Source organism: Neopsephotus bourkii, unplaced genomic scaffold (genome assembly GCF_033783945.1).
Source record: "Neopsephotus bourkii isolate Nb327-2 ecotype Australia unplaced genomic scaffold, CSIRO-AGI_Nbou_v1 NB_1634, whole genome shotgun sequence".
NCBI classification, from domain to species: Eukaryota; Metazoa; Chordata; class Aves; order Psittaciformes; family Psittacidae; genus Neopsephotus; species Neopsephotus bourkii.
This window is the reverse complement of record NW_026902109.1, coordinates 3,262,723-3,289,369: the sequence shown is the minus strand read 5'-3', so window position 1 is coordinate 3,289,369 and position 26,647 is coordinate 3,262,723. Positions and strand designations below refer to the sequence as shown.

The 26,647-nt window shown below is 44.5% G+C and overlaps 2 protein-coding genes across 4 annotated transcripts in view; one reads left to right on the top strand and one right to left on the bottom strand.

Annotated features, from left to right (window-relative positions):
- Positions 1 to 815: 815 nt before the first annotated feature.
- On the top strand, positions 816 to 5,229 carry PCBD1 (pterin-4 alpha-carbinolamine dehydratase 1). Its single transcript, XM_061373905.1, has 4 exons — positions 816 to 957; positions 3,894 to 4,025; positions 4,384 to 4,464; positions 5,000 to 5,229. Exons 1-4 carry the CDS (start codon positions 955 to 957, stop codon positions 5,096 to 5,098), a joined length of 315 nt encoding a protein of 104 aa, XP_061229889.1. The 5' UTR covers positions 816 to 954; the 3' UTR covers positions 5,099 to 5,229.
- A 1,252-nt stretch (positions 5,230 to 6,481) lies between these two features.
- The window catches only part of SGPL1 (sphingosine-1-phosphate lyase 1), a 31,577-nt gene continuing 11,411 nt past the window's right edge, over positions 6,482 to 26,647 (bottom strand). For all 3 annotated transcript variants that reach the window (XM_061373903.1, XM_061373904.1, XM_061373901.1), the window contains exons 4-14: positions 25,266 to 25,413; positions 23,585 to 23,664; positions 22,002 to 22,130; positions 14,978 to 15,066; positions 14,012 to 14,117; positions 13,434 to 13,532; positions 12,209 to 12,358; positions 11,714 to 11,952; positions 10,942 to 11,088; positions 9,672 to 9,792; positions 6,482 to 9,571 (exon numbers count right to left, since the gene is read on the bottom strand). In XM_061373903.1, coding sequence (XP_061229887.1) covers positions 9,431 to 9,571; positions 9,672 to 9,792; positions 10,942 to 11,088; positions 11,714 to 11,952; positions 12,209 to 12,358; positions 13,434 to 13,532; positions 14,012 to 14,117; positions 14,978 to 15,066; positions 22,002 to 22,130; positions 23,585 to 23,664; positions 25,266 to 25,413 — 1,449 coding nt within the window. In that variant the 3' untranslated portion in view covers positions 6,482 to 9,430. The remainder of the gene's footprint in view (positions 9,572 to 9,671; positions 9,793 to 10,941; positions 11,089 to 11,713; positions 11,953 to 12,208; positions 12,359 to 13,433; positions 13,533 to 14,011; positions 14,118 to 14,977; positions 15,067 to 22,001; positions 22,131 to 23,584; positions 23,665 to 25,265; positions 25,414 to 26,647) is intronic.

Genomic DNA, 26,647 nt, shown 5'->3' with positions numbered 1-26,647 from the left:
GCAAATCTATAGAGGGCAAAAAAAGGAAAGGAATAATTTCCTTCCTTCTAACTCACCTGCTGGAGAAACAAATCATCTCAGTGGCACACGTGAACCCCAACAGTAGAAAACAAAATGTGCACTAGAGTATATACAAGGGATGCATGTCACACTATATTAAAAAAAAATCCAGAATCAGTTGCTTCAAGGGTAAAAAAATAAAAATAAAAAAAAAAAGCCAGGATGCTGAATTTCTAGCTACCATGTATATCAGCACAGTACAGAACTGTTGACAACACTGGAAAATTGCCTGTCACACAAGTGGGTTTATATGATGAGCTATGGGACATGGGCACAAATCCGCAGAAACAGGCCAAGGAGCAGCACATGGCATCCATGCAGACATGGTTCCCTCAGTAATGGCAGAAAGCACCTTAAAAATGCTCAGCAGTGTTGTCCTACACGCACTCCCCCCGCTACCCTAGCTCTGAAATACAAACCAGGCTGTCCTCAAGCAATGCAGCCGACAGCCTGTGATTACCACTGCACAGACCTCAAAGGGCAGAGAGGCACACATGTATGCTCAGGCAGGACCCCTGTCACATTCACCACGTGTTGCCAGCAGCATCCAGCAGTGCCCCAGCTCTAACTGCCCCTCTCCATCCCGTTCTGCCTTTTCCCCGTTCAACAGGTTGACACAGTGGCCCTGCAGGCGGAGGGCGGGTGGCTCGGGGCGGACACATCACCGCTCCAGGGACACCCAGGTTTACCCTCCCGCAGGCCCCACGGCCCCGCCGGCGGGTGGCCGCTGCAGGGCAGCGCTTGGGAAGGCGCGGGCAGCGGCTCGGGGTGGGTAGCGCCGGCCCCCTCGCCACGCCTCCCGCCACCCCGCACAAGCCGCGGCACCAGCGGGTACCGCTCTGCGTGCAGCACCGGGGCCGGACCGCGGACGGAGGGCACGGGCACCCACGGGCCATGGTAAGTCGGTGCTGGGAACTCCGGCTGGCGCTTTGCAGGCAGCGGGAAGGGACGGGGCAGGAAGGTTTGAGCAGCAGCTCCGGCCCCTGAGAAGAGGCAGGAGGAAAGGGAGAAGGGAGCAGAGCTCTGCGCTGTGGTTAATAAGTAACAGTCGGCACCGCCGGCTGCTGCTGCTGAATGACCGAAGCCAGCGCTCTGCAGGCTCTGTCCCTCTGGAAGAGGGAGGGAAAGGGTCCGCCGGCAAGGCAGCTCTGCCAGTGTGACCTCTGCTCAAATTCTGCACGGCATGTGCTCCACCTGCACAGCCTGTCCAGTCCACCCTGGACAGCTGGAAACCAGCTTCTTCACAGCAGGGGAGGAAGGGGACAGGAGCAAAACACACTGGGCCTTGTGGCATACCTCGTTCCAGCCCTGCCGGCAGCTCCTACTCGCTCCAGGGCTGCCTCCCTTACCTTCTTCTAGGTGACAAGTCACCCTTAAAAGGGAAGCGACTAGTTTGGGCAGAGAGGGTTGTTTCATCTCCAGAAAGCCCAAAGCTCTCCCAGTTTCCAGTGCTGGTTCCTTTCCGTCAGTTGCACAATGCATCTACTGGTTTCCTGCTGGTAAAAAAAAACAAAACAAAAAATCCCAATGCCTTGGCAGTTGAGAGCCAGCAAAAGAAAACAAAATAATTAAATTTCCCTAATGAGAACAGGGTGTTTTAAAGGAGTAAGTGCACATGAAAGCAGTTAAATGCCACACCGATAAAACCAGCAGGCTGGCCAATGGGGTGCAGGGGCAGAGAAGAGGGGAAGGGGAAGGGGGTGGGATAGAGGGTGCCCTGGGCAGTTTGCCATCAGAAGACACAGCCAGCAGAGGTGGCTTTCGTGTGGTCTTGGCCAAACCTCAGCTTGGCTGTACCTCTCACTGGTGCTAGGCTCTCAGAGAGGAGCTGGGCCTGGAAAAAGCCCCAGGGCCTGTCCTCCCATGTAGTCGCAACCACAGAAAAGGACTCAGAGGACAATTACACTACGACCCTCCCAAGCAGCCTGGTTTCTTGCTCTGTCTGGGAAAGGCTGGCTTGGAACCCAGCCACCCGCATCCATGTCTGTCCACTTCAGGCAAACAACAGCTCTGGCTTTACATAGCCTTTCCTCTCTTCAGTACCAATACACAAGCAGGAGGTCTCAGCCCCTGGTCCCAAAACCTGGCACAGTCCCTACGCCATTCCCATCACAGTCCCCCAGGGCAGACCCCACGGGTGCCCCCCTGCCAGCGGCCCCATGCAGAGCCAGCCTTCTTCCCCACGTTATCCAGTTGCTAAGCTACCTGCGCCCAGCTTATCACACCATCAGCACGGAAGGGCAACGGCTGAGAGTTTATTGCGCTAAGGCATGTTTACTCACTACCTTCCCTCCAAACCCAGAGCTCGGGAAGGGATGGGGCTGACATTAGCGGGGAGGTGGTGAACCTGGGTCTGGCACGGGGCCATCCAAAACACTGCACAACTGAAGGGCAGCACAGGGTGGTTTGAATGCTACCAGGTGAGGAAGGCTTTCCCCAAGCGTTATGCAAGAGAAAGGGCATGCAGCTACGATGCCAGGGGGACAGGAACCATCCCACCTCCAGCCACTCCTGAGCTAAGGTTCAGCGTACACCTTGGCACTCCCCATTTCGTGAAGTGCTCTGCAGCTCACAGCTTTCTTTAAGCATAAGGGTCACAGCTGTGCAGATGGGTAGGCACCCACACAGCATGATCAATAGGGCATAACATCAATAGGGCATAGTCTTTCCAGTCTTCCTCAAAACAGGCAAAACCACAAAAACACCCACAAAAACATCAGCTCCATGGCTGCCTCTGGTTTTGCACAGCCTTAGAGTAGACATACTATAGGAAAGGACTATTTGCCTTAATTGCTCAGCTGCTTAAGATGCTACTTCTGAGCACCAATGCCCAAGCAAGCATCTCAAGGGGCTGCTGACCAAACACCCACCAGAAACTGTGTGTTGGTCATTGTCACTGAGAAACAACAATCCTCACCAACTTGAAAGATCAGATCACCCACTAGGAAAGAATTTTAATTGTCAGAACATAATCTGTCACGTAGCGCAACAGTCCTCTGTGCTCACTCCTTCCCTACTGAGCCAAAAGATGCACTGGCTCGGTTAGCTCCCATCACCAAGAACTCTATTTTAGTTTCATCTTTGCTTATATTCACTTCCCAAAACTAAGAACTGAACTTTCCTTATCCTCCCCCTTCCCTTTAAAAAAACCCAAATAACAGCAGTTCTGCCCAAGAGCAGAAGACAATGCTAAATCACAATCCTTCCCTCTGCCCTTTGTTACTTTAGACAGAAACAGCCTCTTAAACTCCATCGTAATGTAAGGGAGATTGAAAAGGCAAAGGAGCTGAACTCCAATTTAGCGTGACTCATCTCTCTGATTCATGCTTCTTTCTCCTCTAAAGCAAGCTTCCAGTGCAGATGACCTGCAAATAAAGCCCTGCTGCTTTAAGAAGGTACTTCACAAAGCTTAAATGCAAACCATTCTCAGTTCTTGAACCATCGCAGTTTCAGGTTTTCTTTTCAGAAGATTCTGTGTAATGTATTTGGGAGCTTAACCTTACACAGCTATCATTCTTAGTACCTCAGGTTATAATGAATCCACATTTATACTGGTAAAGTGGTAGGTGTTGCAGGTTAGAGGACAAAAGTGGCAAGTCGGACTGCCCTTGACCTTCATACCCAGGGTAGGGAACAGCACTGATATCCCCCGTCATCAGTACCCCCCACTTTAGGTCTACGCAGGCACTCTAACCCACCCACCCAGCCTGCAGCTGACTCCATGGGCCCGTAACTCCTTGACTGGTGGGATGCCTTGCTGCTTTGAACATTCACTTCATCCTACCTCTGCCACACTGATCTTCTCCTCTTCCCTTTCCTGTCTATGGTGTCAGGCAGGAAAAGCCCACAGGCTGAGCACAGAGGAGAGGGAGCAGCTGCTGCCAAACCTGAGAGCTGTGGGGTGGAACGAGGTGGAAGGCAGAGATGCCATCTTCAAAGAGTTTCACTTCAAGGACTTCAACCGGGTATGAGCATCAGTTGTATGCAGATTTCACAAAGTGGGATACCTGGTTTGCAGAGCAGGGAGTTCCATCTGCAAGGCTCAGCCAAAGAAACCCTTCTGTGTTTCTCCTGAAATGGAATGACTGAGCAATATAACCTGCCCAAGACACCAAAGTGCTTGACCAGCACATGATTTGTCTGGGAAAAGCTTCCCCAAAAGGGGAAAATCCATAGAAAACACCAGCAAAGATACAGAAAATCCCAGGCCTTCTATTTGGTTAGGTTGCCTAGAAACACGCAGTGTAAAATTAACAGTAATGAGCTGAAAAACAATATATTGCCAGGTTCAGAGCTATCTTTTCTTCTTATTCCACTGGGCAGGCCTTTGGCTTCATGACCAGAGTGGCTCTACAGGCAGAAAAACTCGATCACCACCCTGAATGGTTCAACGTGTACAATAAGGTAAGAAACAGGGATGGCGAGGCACATGGAGATCTGCAGGGAGCATATCCTTTTTTGAGGCATAAACCAGCAACAAGTCCTCTTCAATGGGACCTTTTCCGCCAGATGCTATTTCCTTCACATATCACAGCCAGCCTACAGCTGTCACTTAACAGATCCTTTCTTCCTCACGTGTCCAGCTGAGCAGTAGCTGCCTGGGTGCCAGCACCAGGGTTTTATGGTTTTTTAAATGAGTATCAGAAGCAGCAGCAAGGGGAAAAGTTTGTGAAGAAAGAGTTGTCAAGTGGACATAGGTGGGTGCTGTGACCAAGGCAGAGGTGGCAGTGAGAGCTTGTGGCCAGGATGAGCTGTAGGAAGGAGAAAACCAGGCAAAGTGCCAGACCACCTCTTTCTACCCAAGGAAATTTTGCGAACAAGCCTAGAGAAAGTAATAGCCCTACGTGCCTTATGAGGTGCAAACTGTTTGTAGTGCTGGGGAAAACCATTCCTGCTCTTTCTGCCAGCAACACTTGTCGCTCTGTCTGTCTGGTTTTAGGTTCACATCACCCTGAGCACCCATGAGTGTGGAGGCTTATCGGAGCGAGACATCAACTTGGCCAGCTTCATTGAGCAGGTTGCAGCTTCCCTCTCCTGACCAGAGAGAGAGACGCAAAGTCAAAAATCAACTGTGCCGCTGCCACAACCCGTATCTCGCCTAGACAACTGCACCTAGAGCTTTCCCCCACTTCCAAGCTAGTTCCTGGATCCAGACTGCCTACCACCATGCCACAGCTCAGACGGAGGAAGGCACTTCTTGGGCACTGTGCACATACCCATCTCTGATCTTGCCACTTCCATTCTTAAACCCTTCGTTAGCTGAGCACCACCAGCCTGCAAATTGTTGAGCCTCTGGGGCTTTCAGTGTACCTGCCCTTTTACCAGGAGTCATGTTACACAATTGCACCAGTAAATCTCTCCAGTGCCTGACCCCACCTAGCCACTTACTGTGTTATTTCTTACCTGCTGGAATATGCTTTCCACACAAAACATGGTACATGAACCCTTTGGTTTCTCTGTAACATACCAGCAACTGTGATGTGCAATTTGGTTATTACTGTAACCTCTCTCTAGCAGTATTATAAGCAGGCATGTGATCTCACCCCTGTTGTAACTGGCCTTTAGTAGGATACCAACTGAAAATGTTTACAATAAATGTCTTAGTTAACCTGATATCAGTTTGGAATGAGCCCTCACTGTCAAAACTATGCCAACAGGTTTTCCCAAGACAGGTACTGTCCTCACTGCTCTCAAGAAGGTGCTTCTGCCAGGGAAAAGCTTCTTGATAAAGCAACACAGAGAAATGACATGTGCCTTCACAGGCTTACACCTCAAAGTGAATGGGATCTGAAAGAGAGTAAGATTATCAAAGCCAGAGAAGATCACACAAAAACTGCTTGTGCTAAAGTCCATAGCCAAGACACAAACACAGGGAAGGCACAACCAAAAGGCGTGAAAGCAGCATAGCAGTGAGCCAGGGGCTGCTTATGCTGGAATACCTCCCAAAAAGGTTGTAGGTGGATTTAGTGGTGTAAGATACTTACTCCAGTAACAATGATCACTACATTCAAGGAGTCTACAGCCAAATCTCTGTGTTTCTGGTACAACAGGAACAGTTTGCTATGAAACCAGCAGTAGCTGCTTTAAGAACCATCTGGGAAAAATGCTACAAAGCCCCAGCAGAGAGTTGGTGTTTTGATTCTCAGGGGTTTTTTTAACCCTTTAAAGTTTTATAAAGTATTAAGAGAAAATCATAGCTCTTAAAAGACAATTTCTAGCATCTTTAAACATCACATAAGATGTAGCCATGAACACCACCTGTATCTTAACAAAATGAAAAAGTAGTCCTCAGGCAGAGTTTGAACATAAACTGCTCTTCCTGCAACAGACTAGGTTGCATGAGCAAAGACCAGGAGCAATAGGTCTCCATTCTTTCAAATGAGTATCAAAATGGAAAAACAAAGAGTTCAATGAGCCTAAATAGCTAAATGCATCGTTTTAATACAAACTAGGCCCTTTTTCACAATCTCTTCATCTATTTCAGCCTAAAGTTTTACAGTGGAAATCAGAGCAATACAGAATACTGCTGTCAGATGAACTCATCCCATCTGTTCATTAAAAAGTCAATGTGTATTTACTGGGCAAGATATTATTGTGTCGTACACAACCTTTCCACTCCCCTCTCCCGAAGTCATCAGAAAAGTGCAGATGAAATCCATGGCATGAAGACATACATCTCTTCTTGGTCCATCCCATTGGATATTCTTCAGTCTAGTACCTAGGAGCACACAAATCCCTTGGGAGCGCTTTGTAAAAGCACAGATTAAGTGTCTCACTTGAGCACCTGAAGGTCAGAAATCTTGCAGGAATCAGTCACGAAAATCCCCTCCAGGTCTCATCCAGTATCATCCAGTTTCAGACCATAATCCAGTCCATAAAATTCTTTTAGTCTTTTAAATAATTATGCATCCTTTTAACCACACCATTTTTCCAAGACCACTTTGCATGATAAAGGAGATGTAGATTACATGTTAGATGACAAGGATGAATAAAGACTACACACCAGTAAATTACAGCAGCCTATTCCTGATCAGAAGATTACATTTACAGCATAGAACAAATACACATAAAACAATTAAACCCACAAATATTACAAGTGAAGCCCAGAATAGAATACACTGATTTACAAATAACATCTTCAAATACATCCAAAAATGTGAAATGGAGCACTGATCTGTTAGATCCACCTACTTCCTCAGAGGAGGATGCAACTGGGGAAAAGAGGTTTTCTCTCTCCTTCACCTAGCCCAATCCATCCACTCTTTCTTTTAAAGCAGAAACAAAAGGAGTACCTCCCTTTTTTGTTCCGTTTTGTTTTTTAAATCTCAGTTCAAAAGGGAACCATCACAGTAGCCAGACACTTAAGACTGTCTCCAAAGTACTGCAAACTCAGATGCAGCAATGGTCACATTAGCAAGACCATTAATAGAATAAATAGGTCCAACATAAATGCTGACTGCCAGAGCTGGTAACACCATCAAGAGACTATCAGGCAATTCAAATGAGATGTTTTCAGAAGGGCTCAGAGACATGCATAAAGTCACCAATTTAAGGGCAGATGGTCAAAATACTTTTGTCTCCTAGCCTGGAGAACAAACCTGTTAAAAAGCAAGTATACTTCCCACAATCACTGGGCCCAAAGCTGCACTGGTTTGAGCAGAGACTTGTTAAGTAACCTTAGTAACCTTCTCATTAGGTATAACTATTGTACCAGTGTGTGCTTCAGCTGTGTTAAGCCAGCAAGGGTCAGGTTCTACTTCTACTGCAGAGAGACAAATGCCTTCAGACACCCTGCAGAAGTCTGTGCAAACGTGGCATGAAGTCTTCTCCCAAGTGGTGAACTCTACCTGGGAAAATCTTAGTAGCATGCAAAAAGCTGAGAGGAAACACATGGGAAAGCCCTGCAGGAGTAACTCTACTGCTGTTTAATAACTCAAAGAGATTCTTTCCAGCTTGTCCTTAAGGCCACAACTGCCTCACAAGCTGCACTGGGAAAAACTCTCTCACCATAAAAACAGTGAAGAAAAATAGGAAGGGTGAGTCACATGCCCAAGGCTTGAATGCTTCCCACTTGCTGCATCTTATCTAACATCTACCTCTCAAAGCTATACAAGCACCTTTATAATACTGTGAAGGGATTTGGCTCAATACAACTAGTATTCTACCTTACAGACAAGAACGTTCTCTGAGGCCAGTTTGCCTTTGAGGTTTTGTTCAGTATAGTACCATAAGAAAATGACCACAGCAAAGGTTGTGGTCAACAGCTGAACCTTCAAACCCTCCCTGGCATCCCACAAAAAAAGCCAGAGAAACATCAAGGCACAATGGTGAATGCCCTTTTGAGAATGTGCCTTAAAAGAATCAGTGCAAAGAGCAGAGATTACTACTATTACAAAAGTCACCTTTTTATACTAAAAGATCATGGTAAAAAAAGGTCAGCTTTGGTGCCATCTGTTTGCACATGAAGTCCATAGCCATGACACATGGCAGGGCCTGACTGACTACTACAGTCTTGTGAGATAGTGCAAAACCTTCAAGTTATGAACAGTGAAATCACTGGTTTGCATATCCCTCCAGAATTGTGCAAGGTACAACAGCACTCCAGGCGGCAAATGCATGTCTTCCAGAGGAGGCAGGGAAGCAGAACAGTTACTATGTACCAGCATTTTCAGTACCATCTAGTTCCCCTCCCTACACTACCTGCTTGGTTTCTATTTCTGATGTTCTATAAAGCAAGAGATTCCAGAAAAGGGTTTTGTGTTGCATACTTTTCTCCCCTCAGCAGATACCGATTGCGGTGTGAGATCTCTAGAGGGGATTTCAAAAAGAGTACATGACCATCTCTCCTTTGCCAGTTTATCGGCTCTGCATTACAACAGATATAAAGGCTCCCAGCACAGTCTGTTAAATGCAGTAGCTTGGAGGAATACTTGAAAGAAAACAAAATTTTCAATTTACACTCTGCCTTTAACTTCTGAGAAGATCGAAGCTTTGGAACACAACATGAGAACTCAAATCTAACACTTGGCTGGTCATCGGCTGAATACCAGGTCTGTGGAAGAAGAAACAGCAAGGAATGAAGTGACATGCAGGATACCTGAGGAATTTGGAGTTGTGGAATCGACATTGGATTTACCATCAATAGTTATGTTGAAAATAGGCAGGGGGAAGGGAGGAAAAGCCCTAAAACTAAAGTCGGGCATGAAAATAATGCAGATTTCAACACAGACTAAGATGGGGAAGTTTCCAAGATCAAGCCACCATCAGACCTGCAATTGTAGGAACAAAGGCTTACTGCAACCTCTTCCCCTAGGAAACCTTCAGAACCACCCCAGTGCTAGTTGGCAAGGCACCAATTGATGCTGTACAGTCAGTGGTGGCTGGGGGAGCCATTCATGTGCTTTTCACTGCAAGGAACATCCGTGCTGTAGAGACCATCCAAGTATGCCTGAGAAATCTCCGCTACCAAGCTCCTGTCTGGGACGGACTGAGCCATTCCATAGATGGCTCCCTAAGCAGAGAAGAGAAGGTTGTTACATAGGATCGTTAATCCCATCAGAGAAACATGCTCACCCAAACATACTCTCATACTCTACGGCTGGCCTCCTTACCATCCCTGTGGTCTTAGCATTGAGATCCTTCATGATGTCCTCAATGCTGTCTTTGACATCTTTCAGGAACTGTTCAGCAACACCAGGCTTTGTGTGCAACTGTGTAATGCAGAGATGAATGCTGGGCAGGCAGACAAGAGAGGAGAGATTAACCATTTTAAGTATGTACAGCCCCACATTTTCTGAGAAACTGACAGCAATTTAGTCTTTCCCTGGCCGGCAACAACTGTGTATCTCCTTAAAATAGCATTTCAGCAGTACAATGGGAGAAGATGATCCACTCCCTCCCAATTAAAAGAAATCGCTGCAAAACACTTGCTAAAGTTCAGCTCTTTTGCAGAATGGCAACTCCTCCTTCCTTTCTGACTTCAGCATACCGGGTTAAAGGCCTATAATTTTCTCACCCCATTCCAGGTACTTCTACTGAGAAAAATGCAGCTGCCTGCCAGCACAGTAATCCTTGCCCTCGTTTCCCTCCCCTTCCTCTCCAGTTTAGATAAGCCATCAGCCACGCACAGCATGGAAGTTAGCATCCACCAGAAGGAACAGGGCTACTTACACCTCTGAGCTATTGCTTCAGGCTCTCTAGGCTTCACCTCATGCTAACTGAAAGTCTAAAATTTTTTTCAGTGCAGCCACATCTGAGAGCACTGGCCTCTTCAACCCACAGAAAAACCAATTACCTACTTAAGGAAAGTCTCATTTGAAAACATTCATTTTACACCAAGCTGGAAATGGGAAGATCACTGAAAATGATCAGTCTTTCACTGTTCTTTCAATTACCCTCACCTTCAGTGGGCAGCGCAGGAAGATACCAAAAATAAATACATCTACAAACCTTCAGTTAACTAACATGAGGTAACACCCTGGCTTTTGTATTTTTCTGCTTGTATTAGACAGAGATAAATAGAAAGCAAGCCTCAGATCTGCCCTCTGCCAGGCTCATTAAAACTACCGCTGCCTTATCCTCACTGCAGTAACTGCTGTATATCAGCAATTACAAAAGTAATTCCTCCTCCTCTATAGAGGGAATTTATCAGATTTGGACAACAATTTATCAGATACAGACAACACTCACAACAGCTATATAGCCTGAAAACGACCATCTTGCATATCGTAGAATCATAGAATAGTTAGGGTTGGAAAGGACCTTAAAATCATCAAGTTCCAACCCCCCTGCCATGGGCAGGGACACCTCGCTCTAAACCGTATCACCCAAGGCCTTGTATCCCGGCTACGCACATCACTCCACTGGTCTCCACAAACTCACCTTGATGGAAACTGTAGGACATTTAAGTTCCACCCTTTTGCAGCTAAGAAATTAGATAATCGATAAATGTCAAAAGTGTCTGAACCGATGGAGAGGACAGACACTTCAGGCTTCCCAAGAATGAAGATGCTGTCAATTTTTCTCAACCTTGAAAAGAAAAAGGAGAAAAGAAATGACTGACCAGGGTTAGAGGGAAAAGACATTCTGTCCATCTCTCTGGAGCCCTAAGGGAAAAGCTACAGAAAGCAACAGATGACAGCACATTCAAACCAAAAAACCGTGCAGTCATCCCAGGCCACTGGGACTGGCAAGAGGATTCAGGTCATTATGGGCCGAAAAATAAATAAATAAAAAAATCAGGGAGAGATGGAAAAAACAGAAAACAGAGAGGCAAAAGAAGACACAGTAGCAGAGAAAAACAGCTTATCAGCTCACATAGCAACACAAGCATCCCAATAAGAGAGCATAACCCTTCTTTTGTCATCCAGACACCCCCTTAGTTATGGCTGAGGCAGAAGAAACTCTAGAAGCAAAGCCAGCTGAAGAAAGATGCCTGCACCCTTCCTCTCTGTGCCTCACAGCTATCTGGCACAGGGCAGCACCCAGGAATAAAAAAAGCATCTTCTCCCATAACTGCCCAGTAGATCCCTACCTAGCAGGCAACATGTTATAACTGCTCCAGGCAAAAGTTGCATGAAATAAATGCAGTTTGGGTGAAGGAGTCCAGAATAGGGTTAAACAGTACAATCAAAACGCTAAGGCACACACATACTCTGATTCGATGAAACGAGCCGTTTTAATGATCCTCTTCGTAGCTTCTACGTAACCCGATTCTCCTATGTGCATCAGAGTTGCCCAGCATGCAGCTATGATTCCACCAGGCCTGGAGCCTGCCACGGAGGGCGAGGCATATATGCCCCCTTGCCAGTCGGGTGCTACAAAGAACTGGTAGCTCCTGTACTTCTTGTCGCTGTACAACACCACTGAAGAACCCTTGGGAGCATAGCCATACTGCAAGGGGCACAGAAAGCATTAAAAAGCAGGAAGAGGGCACAGGAACACATTTAAGCACTCACCGCATGCAGTCACCAAGACCCCATTTGTACTCTAGGTTATTGCACAAAGCACCTGAATAGAGCAGCCCCTATCCCTGCACTTCAGTACCCCTCCACATAGCAGAGCAGAAATGTGCCTAAAAGCATGGACGGCACTGGGAATCACTCCCCAAAAGTAAAAGCACTGGAAGACCTTTCTCCCCACTTCTTACCTTGTGGGTATCAGCAGAAATACTCGTCACACCTTTTACGCGGAAGTCAAATGGATGCTTTAGAGGGAACCCCGCCTTGTCCATAAAAGCAATGAGAAAACCACCCAGGCAGGCATCAACATGGAAGGGGATTTTGTACTTCACCGCAAGCTGCGTGTGAACAAGAGACTCTAGTGAGTAACATTCAATAAGCAAGAAAACGTTAGGGCACCCAAACTCCAGTCACTAAAAGGTACTCTACATTCACAATTAAATGTTTCATGGATTGTTTGGGAGCATCATGCCACTCTCTAGCCATTGAGGATAGGAGATCTTGAAGGGCTGGCTACTTGTGGGATACCTTCTCCTGCTTTCCACATATGTGAAGATTGCCAGCAAGAGGAAAAAGAACATCTCATTCTAGTAGTTTGCTGTATTTGCCAAAGGGATGTGACAATGTGGTCTGAATATCTGCAATAAAGTGTAAGGGTGTGATCCAAAAGAAAAGAAGGTCAGAGGCTCTGGCTGGTTACATACAAAATAAATAACTGGAGCATAGAGAGAAAAATCAACAGGCATGTTTGTAAAATAAGATCCCAGCCTTGTAGCTTCTACTCCCTCCATGCATTCCTTAGACTTCTGTGCCAAGTTTGCTACGACCAGTAGGGTCTAAATCAAAGCCTTTCTACTAGGTGGACTATTTTGCTGTTATTTCATTTCAGGACTGTTTTGCTGTTATTTCCTTTCCGGTAGCAAAGAACGAGCCCTTCTGGCTGCTTTCACAGTGGGTGCATCAGAGCAGTAAGTGACATACACAATACATACCTTCACTTACAGAATAAGCTTATGGCAGACTTGAGAGTTCAGACACAAAGCGTGTGCAAAAGACTTGCTGCTTTGCCTTGCTATGACACAGCAAATACACCAGCTCAAGGCCAAAATCCAGTCCCATGCAAACAGCTTTACAACAATGCCCAGAGGTCATATCTGGTATTTAGAGCTCACCTTTTCACAGCAATTAAGGGTGGAAAAAAAAGTCCTATATTCATCCTCACTCTAAACTGCGTCCTACATGTGCTGCTGTTGGTTAACACCTGACCTGAGAACAGTAATACTACTCTACCAAGAAGCCTGCTCCTCCCACCAGATTCACTGGTTAACATCCTAGAACACCTCTGATGCTCTTGTACAGAAGGAGAAGATGGGTTTATTGCTACAGCACCCAGAAGTCCTAGGGGTGCCATACCTCTGCCACTTCTTCAATTGGGTCCATGATTCCATGAGGGAACTGGGGAGCGGAACAAACCAGCATGGCTGTGTTCTTTGAGATAGCTCTCCTCATTGCCTGAAGATTTAAAGAGAGAAGATGCTCATATTCCATTTACCAAGTGCCTGCCAAAAAAGATAAAAAGTGAACACATGCAGCGTCTGGTCTTAAAAACCAACGCACAAAAGCCTGTAAAAAGCAAAGCAATGAGCTACAAGAATCAGTAGATATCAACTGAGTCATTTAACTCATCCACTTGGAAATACTAGAACACTTTTGTTCTGCCACATCAGAAATTTGGGGCTATTTCTGAAAGACACAAATTATTGGATTCTATGTGAATCACACAGGACAAAGAAATGGTTTACATCCCACTATTTCAAACAAAACCTTATCTGCAATGACAAGTACTTACTCCTGCATTTTTATTCCCAGAAAGCATTCATTCCTCTCTATCCACTGACTTGCTCCCTGAATAGGTAGATTTCTTGCTATTTGTTATACAATGCCAATGCTAATTTCCCACAGAAAGAGTTCTGTGCTGCCTAAAGCAATACCTGAACATCCACTTCCATAGCCTTGGTCAATGGTATGTGAATCAACTTCAGTCCGAAGTAGTGTGCTGCTTTGTCAAATGCCGCATGAGCACTCACTGGGACCAACCTAGAAAAGTAACAGATTGCATGTGTCAACACAGGCAGCACCTAAGCTTTACCGTGAACAGGAGGGGAAAAAACAAAAAAATTCAAGCTGTAGATATCTGTGTGTGACAGACAAACAGCCCAACTCCATGTTCCAACTGGCCCGAAATCATACAGAACAAAAAATGCAAAAAGTTGGGGAAAATACTCTCTCATTTTCTGAGCTATCACACCTTATCAGGGCCTTTAATAGCATGCAAAAGTGTTACAGAAGGAAGAAAAGAACTGCAGAATTCAGCAGAAGATGAACACCACAGTGTTTCATCTCTTTTTACATTTTCCTCTCATAAGCAATTAACAGAGAAACATTTTTTGATGCACTGTATAGAAAAAAGGACATTAGAGAGAGCAAATCCTTTATTAGCAGTGTAACGATTAGCACAACTCTTCCTTTCAGCTCCAACCAGCCCCATCTTTAGTCCTGGAGTTTTCAGGCTAAACCTTCTTTGAACTGAATAAATCCAAACCCTTAAACACTTCAAAGGGCCTGACAATCTCTGCTCAAGAGGGGCCCAAAGCTGATATGCGCAGGCTTTGTCCAGAGCAGCTCATATCAAAAGGTATTGCCAAAATACATCTGCACAGAATAGCTACTGCAGCCCCCCCACAACATTCATGTCTCCCAGGCTGCTTAGTTTCCTGTGCTTTTGCACTAGCTCTTTCGACTCAGATTTCTCTCCTTCAGACACAGACAGACAAGGAGGAGATGGTAATGAGCTATGAAATGAAGGATTATTGAGGTCTACGAGCCACCTCAACTCAGAAGAACAGTAAATCCCACAAGCCCCCAAAGCAAAAAGCAAGATGCAGAGTATTACTCACATTTCTGGCTGTTTGATGCCTCTCTCATAAGCCAGGTCTCTGTATGCCTTGCAGGCCATCAGAATGCTCTCAGTCCCTCCAGATGTCATCTGTTGTGAAAAAAAAGAAGCAACAAGAAAAACAACCACTTACACGGATGCTGCCACAGCATCACTGTCTAGAGATGCTTCAGAGGCAAGAGATGCACAGGACAACTCAGGTTTTCAAGGGCAGTAGAAGCCACTGAACAGCTCACGGTAGTTTTGTGACATTCAGCTTGAAAGTGCACATTTAAGTAAATGTTGACTCTTCTATTTAAAGGTGAAGGAAAAAAGGGAAAGCAAACAAACAAAATTCAACTCAAAAGCCTAACAAGAAGGGATCATGCTGCACAATCACTAGCTGGCAAACATGACCACACCTCATGAAACTGCCAGTACATACTTAGCTCTTGATTACCTGGGGATTGTTTATCTGGATTACAGATTAATTATGCCACGCATATGGAAAAAAACAAAGTTGATTCTGTATTAAGTCAACTGAAGTCCAGCAGGGTTTATTAGGTCTGGAGCAGTGCCATGCTGGGGCACAGAGCCAGCTCACGGTTGGCTCTGCTCCTGAGCCACAAAACCTTCCCAGAACCTGCAGCACTGCAGAGCAGAGAGTTCCCTCCAACATTCTCTCTGCAGAGGCCAGCACAGGTCTGGTCACACCAGATCAGAGCTTCTAAGCTCTCAAGGACCCAAGAAATTTTACATCAGAAGGAATTTCGGCATTACTCTCCCAAGCAAGTCCCTCAATATCCACACAACCCACTATCTGTGCTTTCCCAGTCCTCTTTACCCTGACCATAGGAGAATAAGAAGGTTTACATCAGGAGGTGGAAGACAGGAAGGTACACATATAAGCCATTTGATCAAGTTTACTGTTGCAAGCTAGAACTCAAGAGCTCTTGCAAATAAATAAATAAAACTCCTCAGAGGAAGAAACTCCTCAAGTGGGAGTACTGTTTCTTGGCCAGCCTTTACGAGTTCTGACATCCAGGGGACAGAAAACTGTGTGGGCATAAACCTTCCAAAGTAAAATTTTAACCTAGTAAAATGTGAGGTTGGTTTTTCAAGCAGCCTGCAGGACTGGCCGACTGCAATGCTGGACAAGCCGTAGCTTGAGGACTGGGGGTACCTGGAACAGATATACAGACGTACAAGTGAAAAAGAGGAATCAAAAGCTACTTACAGCACTTACAGAGGATTAATTTTGATCCTAATAGCTGCTAAACCAACTGCAATTTCCCCTTTTAACCTCTTCCCCCCAAAAATTAAACATAAAAAGGATCACATTTGCATGCCTCAAGACATCTGCTAGTCTGGATTTTCCTTCGGGTTTTTTTTCCCAGCTGACATAGCTGCAAATCCCTAAAATGCAAAGAATTGTGACTGCATGAGAATGACTAAACATTAAGTACAGATATAAGGAACAAAGTTCACAAGCACACAAAACAGCCTGCCACGTTTGTTCCTAACATGATGCAAGCTAGCAACAGCTGCCACCACAGGCAGTGTGGAAGTGACTGTCACACTACAGACAATTTCTGCTTTTATGGTAGTTTAAAAGCAACAGCTGTCGCAGATAAACCCTCACAGAGCCTGACACTGGATGAAGAAATCGTTGCATTTATTGTGAAGGAAATAGATGGCAGCAGGAACACAATGTCCTGAGAGTTTTATGGGCTGTGTCACTTAAACCAGGACAGTCACTCACTTCTCCACCTTCCCATGAAAAGATCTGCGAAGCTGTCAGAGAAAAATCCAGCTGGTATAACATGGATTGCCCTTCTACTGCCAGGTGGGAGAAGAAAAATGAGTTTATCACATACTTGTAACACTGCTTGCAAAATTGCTTAAAAATTTGCAATGATCATGAGAACTTTGCTAGGCATGATTTGGGGATCTTGGTATTTACACTGCTGAATGCCCAGGCACAAAGACAGGCATGCAGATGACCACAAAGAAAGCTCATTCAGGCTTCTGAAAATCCACTGAATCCAAATTAAATTTCAGCCAGATCAGCTTCCTTAATTGGCCCAAAATCACCATATTGGTACCAACATGAGTCTCCACCATAGTTAGGTATGCCAGAGCAGCTTGATCTACAGCAGCACCTTTAGTACAGCATAGCTAGAACAGCAAAAACACTTTTGGTCTATGCAGTTTATACCTGCAGAGAAAGAGTCTGCTCCTTTACAAGACGCTTTGTCAGCCTAGCTCTCAACAGCAAACTCATTCAGTTATAGCCAGGGCTTGAATCACTGTCACGGGATGGAGCTTCCCCGCGGCCTGCAGCGCACCGGCAGCTGGCCAACGTGCAGTGATTCAGCACCCGCCAATGGCTCGCACCAGTATTTTTTTCTCTCCTCTAAATGAAAGTCCACAGGCTCAAGCCATGCCACAGGGAGAAGGGGATGGGAACAGGCACTGTTTTAAGCAGCTTGCCACCCCTGCACTATCTTCAAAAGCCAGCAAACTGTGCAGAAAAGGGAAGCAGACTTCCTTTTGTTCCTGATTTATTTATTATTTTCCAAATGGGAGAACGAAGGAGAAAGCACAGGGAAATCCCTGGCAGTGTTCAAGGCCAGGCTGGACAGGGCTTGGAGCTACTCGCTCTAGTGGAAGGTGTCCCTGCCTGTGGCAGGAGCTTGGAACCGGATGAGCTTTAAAGTCCCTTCAACCCAAACGAGTCTGTGATTCTAGGATTAGTTATACACTAACGGCTAACAGTTGGACCAGATGATCCTTGAGGCCCCTTCCAACCTGGTGTTCTCTCCTGCTTTCCAAACTCAGTATATCCCTTCTGTTGCTCCCTCCCTCCAAATACCAATGCTCTGGAACCTCAACATTAAACCAGTAGTAAGAGCTACAGTTTCTGTTCAGGGATTTCTTTGGCCGTGCCACTTGCATATATCACTGTCAGACTGTCAGATGTAAAAGAACCACTTTAGTCCATGGCCTCTAATTTTTTCTTGTATTCTCAACTTAGGAAACACACCCGTTCAGACCCTGGAGACAAAGTTGACCAGAAGTTTCACAACATTTTACCCCATGAATAAGAAAGCAAACTACAATTTGTTTCTAAGGTAGCATTGAAGTAAAAATACACCACAATTCACTGCATGGTCATAACATAGTGACAGACTTGCATAAAACCTCTGTAAACCTGCAGGTTGTAAATTCCACTAGTTGTCTCTCTCAAGGTGACCCACTCATCACTACAGATAAAACCTGACACATCTGCAGAGTTTAAACCCCCCCAAGACACATCACTGCATTGTTAAAGCCCTACTTCATATGTGCAGCCAGCACTACAACAAAGTTTGAAAGCCCCAGAGTTTAGGGGGAAAGAGACAAGATGGTTTCTACAGGAGGCTTAGGTTTGCATTTGCTGATTTTGCTTCCTCTCTCTCATTTTCAACTGCAGAGTAAGTGCAAAGAAGAATTCAGAGAGAAACCAACATCAACTACACACGTGTGCACACCCCTTATTCCCCCACCACGTTTCCCTGAACTTCAAAGCTGCCATTTGCTTTTAAGTTCAAAAAAACTACTAAAAAAGCAAATCATTGAAGCTTGCATAAAAGTGATGATTTCTCCCCAAAGTAGAAGGGAAATCCACAGCACTGCAAAACAAAGCACCTTGTGAACAGGAACATATGCACACATCAGACAAGAACAAACTCCTCCATTCCTCCTCTACTTGCTGAGATTAATTAGTCCTTTCAAATCATCACAAGAATATGATTAGAATCTCCTGGGCACTGAAAATCACCAATGCCCGCCTCTTTGCTCTTGTGTAGCACGATTAAAAGCAAGAAGTAGTAATTAGTGAGAAATAGGAAGCATCCATCCACTGCTGAAAATGATTACTTTTAAAAACTGCTTAAAACTTGGAACATCTCTCCATGCAATTTAAGGCAAAAGGCATGCCAGCACAACCCTCACCACAAGGGCATTGTTAGCAGTTTTATGCCCACGTTTAAACGAAGGAGAATTATAGCCCCCACGTTTCAGATAAAGGCAACTCCTGTAAATAATGCAAGCTGCTCAGCTGATTTAACATTCAGAAATCTAAAAAGGCATCTTTCATTTTAACATTTATTAAATACACTGAAAACCTTTAAAGAGGAAGTGGGGGGACTGCTCTCCAGAGATCCTGCCTAGGAAGATGCCCGCATGACACAGGGGAGGACCACACAGAGGTCCCCAGGCTGCTGAAAGCCCTGGGAACAGCACAAACGTGTCACTGCTGCTTTTCCCAGACAGAGCGGCAGAGTATAAGACCTCAAAAATGCTGTTTTGCAACACGCTGTGGAAATCAGAGCACAGAGGAAGTGAAACTGCCTCACTCAGAAGCACAGACAAAAACTTTTGGTGTTTTCCACATAGCACAGCCACACATACACTCTTCAGAAACACCAAGTTCCATCTGCCTTCAGGGACCAGCACCAGGCACCAGCAAAATTGGACAAGCAGTCCCAGCTGCTTAAATCAGATTAGTAAATCCAGTGGATGGGGATCTGGCACTAAGATGCACTGCTTCTCAGAGATGACAGTGATGAAATTCAGGAAAGAACACCCCAAACATTTGTCTTGGTTTTCATCACTGCAAGAGTTGAATTGAGTAAACAAGGAGCATTCTCAGCAGAAAAAGGCAGCAGCACCTCCTGAACAGATCAACTTGAAGATAAAGATAAATCACAGCATTGTGCCCTCCCTGGTTTAGCCATCTCTCCATTTTACAGCCTCACTGGTTACTGAAGCTTAACTATGGCAGTCTGAGCAACTAGCTACAGCAGGGCCTTCCAGAGACAGAAAGTATAGCATCAATCTGAAAAAAAAAAACAGCCCTCTTTTAAAATGACTTTGTAACTGTCTAAGCCTCCAGAAGTAATTCTGAAATGTTAATTCTGTTTGGGGGAGAAGAAAATAAGAGAAGTCTTTGAGCCCAGCTACTTAAAGAGCATGTGACCTCCAAATATCCACCCACATCTCTCCATCAATGAGTAGCAACTCTGGACTCTTCACAGTCAGGAAGGGTAATGTGAGAGGAAGACAAAAAGTCCACTGGAGAGACTCATTTGGACAAGATAATCACGGGGGTGCAATTAGGGTATTGCAACAGGGTACGCAATTAGGTAAAAAATAATCTTCTGTTTCCAGCCAATCAGCTTTTCAACCCTCCCTCTCATCATGCAGATTTGACTGTTCAACCAACTAGAATGTAACTGCCACAGGCTGCATGTTCATCTGTTTGCTTTGCTTCTGTTTGCATCTTAACCACAGCTTTATATCATGATCCTCCGGAGTGAGGGGAAGACAGAGGGAAAGGCTGGATTCCCCAGAGAGCATCTGTGGAGGTCTCATGTTAGCTGTGATCACTGTCTTAGTGTTGTGGAGCAGTTTTTTACCAATTCTGAACTTCCCCTCTTAGGCAATTCTACTTTTAGATTTCAGTGAAAGAGCACACAAGGCCAAGGTTGACACATTTACAACACATGCTTTATGTAACAAAAACTGCACACACACATTGCAGGCTTCAGCAAGCAAAGTCCTCCAAGCATACGATAAGTGTCACAGAGCTATCTGAATGTTGTATCAATTGACATCTCAGCTGCTGATAAAGTTCAACAGCTTTAGAAACAGCCTCTTCCCCACTCCAAGGATAATCTCACAAGTGTTCTCAGCACTGCAAGCCAGGAAGGAGATGAGGTGAGCTTAAATGCTTTTTATAAGCAAAAAGGAATGTTCCTTCTCTAAACTTGAAGGTAATACAAGGAACACAATCCTAAGAGGACAAGTTAGGCCACAGGTTGCAACCTCCTGCTATCAAAGGCAAATCACATCTTACACCCTCAGACACTGCACAGTCAAGTTTCATCTTCAATCCAGTTGGAGTTTGGCTGAGCTACACTTACTACAATGCTACTCCAGTACTTATCTCCTTAACACAACTAAGACTCAACTGTCAGGTTCAGGCCATTCAAAGCCAGTTCACCTCATAAGCTCTTGTGTCAGCACCCTTCCCACACTGATTTTCAGCCATTGCTGGCCTCTCTCCCTCACATATCTACAGACAGCAATCACCTCACACCCAGTCTCTGAAAAATATTGTCTAGATTCTTCTCATAAACAGAACTACTTCACAAGTTATTAAGCAGCCTGTTTGTATGCCAGCTGCACCTGACCACCATGCTAGGAGATAAGATCTCACTGACCCCCACACCACACAAAACAGGGAAGAAATTTGGCCTAAGGAATTGAGGATCCTTACTAAAAAGATAAGGCAGGAGAGAAAGAAGTATAAGAAGCCATAGCTTATTTTCATACCAATAATTCACCATGCAACTTCACATCTTTTGCTCACTGACCAACTCTGAAAACATCAGTTTATAAACACCCATCTGGACTCTTACTAGGAACACTATCAAGGCTTTAAAACTGGTTTCCACTTTAGTACACTGGAAGGCCACGTAAGCCTGGAAAGTCAGATTTCCAGCTGGACAGATGACAATACATGCCATGCCTGCTTGATCACCAACACTTGGAGCTGTTTGTTGGTGACTAGCCAGCTAGCCTTGTCCTTAATCAGAGCATTCTGGCAGGCTCACAGATTTCCAGTTCAGAGATTGAAACTGAAGGGAGCTATTCAAAATGACACTGCTCTGTTCACCATCCATCCTTGACAACCAGACAGGCTACATTACACTAGTTCTCTTTTCCCAACTGCCATCGAGCCTGTATCATTTAAGAGTGTAAAAAAAAGGCTGAAGTAAATAGTCTTGTCCAGAGAAGTAGTTCCTTGAGTTAAATAGTCTCTCATAAAGCTTCACCAAGAGGAGCCATTATCAGTTGCCTTCCATACAACTACGTTGGCATAGCATATACCAGGATGAGCCTGACCTCCACCTAGACCAGATAGCGGAAGGTGCATTTGCACTTAAAGTCAGAAATATCCAAAATGTTCAGGGGACACATGAAGACGGGCTACTTACAGCACCACAAGAGTTGGGGCCCCCATTGAAGAGTGTACAGGCAACCCTCACTACTTCTGCTTCCATCTTCCTCAAACCAGGGAATATATCCGGATGGAGAGGATTACTCCAGGCAAACTCTTCATACACCTTCAGAAAACAAAGACAGAAAGTTAGCCTTGCAGATGAAGCACTGGATTATCAGTGCAGATTTGAGAACTTACTATATGCACTGTATAAGCAAATTAGCTGCATTTAGTTGTAACAATACTGCAGATCTCCTTGGACTTAACTCCTGCTGCAAGTAAATACCACAAGCCAGGAAGCTACAGCTGAGGGGTGGGGAAAAAAAAAATATCATTTGTTTTCCTAGGGCATTCTGACCTCTGGAGTGATTCTGTAACACAGCAGCATTTCTTGTTTTAAAGACAGGTTTAACCATTTATCTGTTTTTTAAAAAGAACACAAAATGCCCCTATGATTTCTTTAGGAAAGGCAGGCCAAAAAGTTACTTTGCAGAACTAGTTTTCAAGTTTACTATTAAAGGAGAATTCTGAAGCAGCCAGAAAAGCACAAATGCCCACCCACACCACAACAAAAGCTGCTGTGAAAACCAGTATTTCATGCTTGTTCTGCAACTGTGGACTCACAGGATAAGGCTCGAACAGACCAGTTCTGACCTCCTGCAGTCAAGATCAAAAAGCAACTGCAGGGATGTTAAAAGAAATACAGAAGAATAAACCAGCAAATAATCAGCAAAGAGGGAATGCTTCCACAACATTCAATCCAAGCTGAGGCCCCCCTAGAAAGGCTGCTCTGAACTCCATGTTTCCCCAGAAGTGGCAAAGAAAATGTCAATGCACAGAAGAAAACAGCAATAGCCACCACCAAACAGCACTCTTCACAGCTGTTATAAAAGCTTTCCCATGAGCAAGGCGGCTTGTTAGCAAAAACCTTTCCTGAAGTAGATATATTTGAAAACAGACCTTTGGGCTGTTTAGGTTATTTTCCAACCTTCTCGAAGGGAAAAGTTCCCGAGTAGGTAAACAGACCTAACAAAGACACCACTGAAGCATGCCAGTGCTCCACTGTTAGACGATTTTGACCACATTGTAATGCCAAAAAACATTTTTCAAACTTGTATTTTGCTTAAACCAAGAGGAATTTAGTATTGCTTAGTGAAGCTGTTCCAGTCCAAGGGTTCCACAGCCTCCCAGTAACAGGACAGCCAAAGGTAATTTCAACTCAGACCACAGTGAAGGAACAGCTGTCAGGAGGCTTGCTGAAGCTGATCTACGGCAATTCTATGCCTTCCACCATTCCCTGAGTTAGAAGGTCAGAACCAGTTTCCAGTTCACTTGTTACCAGCTTCGTACCTTTTACATCTCATCTGATTTGATTCTAGTTATCTTTATTTTCTCAGAGACAGTCACTTGCCCAGGTTTACCCTGCCTAAATGCTTTGCTTAATTCCCCTTCCACCTACACTTGTCCTAGGCTCTGTCTTTACAGTTCAGTTTCAGCTCTTCCCTATTTATTTTGAAAGATGCTGCAACAGTGTTGAGGATTATCTTCAAAGATGCAGTTACACCGTTTGCACTTTACCTTCACTAGCAGATGGGTGAGTTTTTCTTCACCACTGTACACAGTCCCAGAGACTTTCCCATCCTGCCAACGTACATCTCCTGAAAGAGAACACCACATTGCTTGGAAACACAGCCATTCTCAGAAAGCACATAGAATTGCACAGAGAAGTCCCCTCTGAAGATGAGGATTCCGCTTTTGAGATCTTTCTGATGAGGAACAAGTATAATTTTTGTGTCACACAGATAGATGTGTGTGACACTAAGCCTCTGGCATCACGTATCCCATGAACTTAGCAAACTGCAAATAAATGATGACTAAAGAGAACATAAACATCTCGCTGCAGCAAGCAGTTATATTAATATGTAATCCACTTAATACCCATTCAGTCTCCCCAGACTGCTGTCCAACCAACTGAACTCTAATTTGGCTAAAGCTAAAGACACTTTCAAAGAGCACCCATCACCACTGTAAGCTGAGAAGAGATGGGAAGGCCAAGCTTACACTGCTAAAACCTACAGTGCTGAGCACCTCAAATTTCACCTAAAATGATACAATGCTGAAGCTTTAACAAATGAGAGCAGCTGGATGGAACAGCATCCGCAACACACCGTGTTGAAAAGTGCTTCAGCCCACTGTCCAACGTGACTGTACTTAAAACAAGTAGCTTTCTACCTCCAAACACCCCAGCAGTGTATTTCCACTTGTTTGGTTCTTTGCTCCCCTCTCCTAACTGTTAGCCTTTATAAAACTCAAGGGTATCAGCTTCACAAGGATATACAATGTGAACATAGTCACAATCCAGCCCTCATTTCTAAGGAACTTTCAAAGGGGAGTGTCTGGGAAGGAGGGGAACATGGGAAAATTAAAAAGGAAAGAACCAGGTAAAGGAAGGAAATAAAGATTTGAGGGGAAACGCAGACAGCTGCTACATAAGCAATACATAAAAGTAGAAGAGAAGGAAGCTGTTACAGGATACTTCACTACAAAAGGGTTTCTGAATTTGGAGTAGATGCACTGTTCTAGCAGAAAATTGATGATATTTCTCAAATTTTGAATAGGAGTAGGGGAGTCATATCTTCTCTGTACAGCAAATCACCCAAATTTGCTTATTGGGAGTAACAGGTACATAAATTGGCGTGGAGGTATTTACACGAGTGAGGCAACTCAAGTTTCAGATTGCTTATGAAGCTAGAAGAACATAATGACTCTACCTTCCTTAAATGGCTTTTTAAGTGCAAACCATTGTGACTTTGATTAACAGAGTCTTGGAAATTCCCTAAAACTCCTACTTGGAAGTTTGTTGGTTGGGTTGGTTTGTTTGGGTTTTTTTTAATTGTGAGTATTCCCTGGAGCTTCACAGAAAACATGTTTCTGGTAAAGTCAAACATCAAGGCAACTGCTCAGAAACTTAATCAAAAAGACATCCAAGTAACTTCCTCCCATCATGAGTCTAGAATTCTTGGGGTAAGAACAGAATTTCAATGTAAATACCCAAGTGCAGTATTAGAAGTCATGAATACTGATCTTAGTCACTTCCAGAAAGAAGAGAGACAAAAATTTGCAAGCAAAGAACATCAGGGAAGAAATATTTAAGATGAACCCATGAGCAGGAGTCATTAGAACTCATTTAAGAAGTAAGCCTAATATCAGAGCTATGAAACAGACCCACCTCTGCTGCAGTAGAGACTCACACTCATACCTTTTGAGCTGTACTCTTTCATCTTCTTCAGTACTTCAGGCTGACTCATGCCTTGTTCCGGCAGTGCTTTGATATAATCCTTTTCATCTTTCAGGAAGGATAAACTGGAAGTGACATCATTCAAGGCTTCATCAATCTTCTTTTGAATCTACAAAGAAAGGAAAATACTATCAACAAAGGCACTGGACATATTAATTGTTGAATGCATGCAAGATTGAACTCCCTAGCTACATCCATACTATTGAGAGGAACAGACAGGAACTTTTTCATCTCTATGAGCAAAAAGCATAGCAGAATTCACAGCCACGCAATTCAACTTCTCCTTCCTACCAACCTCTCCCTCAAAAAACAAGCTGACTAGAATAGCAAACTGGCATACACTAGTCTCTAAACCACCCTGGGAACGGCCTGTGGGAATGGTAGCTGGTTTCAGCTGGGACAGAGTTAATTTTCTTCCTAGTAGCCAGTGCAGTGCTGTGTTTTGGCTTTAACCTGAGAACAATGCTGGTAACACACTGATTTTTAGTTGTTGCTAAGTAATGCTTACTCTGATCAAGGACTGTTGAGTCTCTCATGCTCTGCCACTGAGAAGAGGTGCAAAAAGCTGGGAGGGAGCAGAGACAGGACACCACACATATTTAGAAACTTGTGAAAATAAAAGCAATAAAGAAATCTCCACTACACAGGAGATTTCTTTCTTCCCACCCCCACCTTACATTCAGGAGGCCCAGACTTCTTCTCATAACACATTCCAAAGTTGAGATTCTTCTTCCAGGCAACATAGGGATTGAGATATTATCAGCTTTAAAGACTTTTGGACATTGGAATGCCTCAAAGCCAAGGCCTCCTGTAAGCAACTGAGAGGTTATCAGGTATCAGTCTACCAAAGAGCAGGAAGATTACAGAGATAGGACACACCAGGAGTCCTCTGGCACAGGACAGCTTAACAGCTCTAGCAGTTGGAAGGTAAGTCTGAACAAAACAGGGATTGCATACAAGGGCTTTTCTAACAGGCAGACAAAAATACAAGCAGAAGAGAACAATTAATTAATTCATCTGATCAAAGGCTGCTCAAGTCAGAAGGTGAAAGATGAAGCACTTGATAAGACATAAAGGGGAGATGCAAGTCCCTTTCAGAGGGCTGGAGAAAAAACTTGAGAACCACTTCTATGTCCACTGCTAAAGGAAAAAGTTCCTCTTTGCTACCCTCATTTGATAAAATTGCCTATAACAGATCTGACCCCCTGAATCAATGTGTAAATATGGCGACACCTCAAGCAGAAAGAAGCACAATCAAGTATGATACCAACATTTATTAGGTAAAGTAAACCAAGCTGTGTATTTCTCAATCATTAAATAATTAATACGCTAAAACATGCTCA

What these genes read in the sequence shown, in the direction of transcription:
- PCBD1 (XM_061373905.1), top strand. An exon ending in ACTTCAAGGACTTCAACCGG is followed by an intron (nt 4,026 to 4,383) that starts GTATGAGCATCA and finishes TCCACTGGGCAG; the next exon opens with GCCTTTGGCTTCATGACCAG. An exon ending in GGTTCAACGTGTACAATAAG is followed by an intron (nt 4,465 to 4,999) that starts GTAAGAAACAGG and finishes GTCTGGTTTTAG; the next exon opens with GTTCACATCACCCTGAGCAC.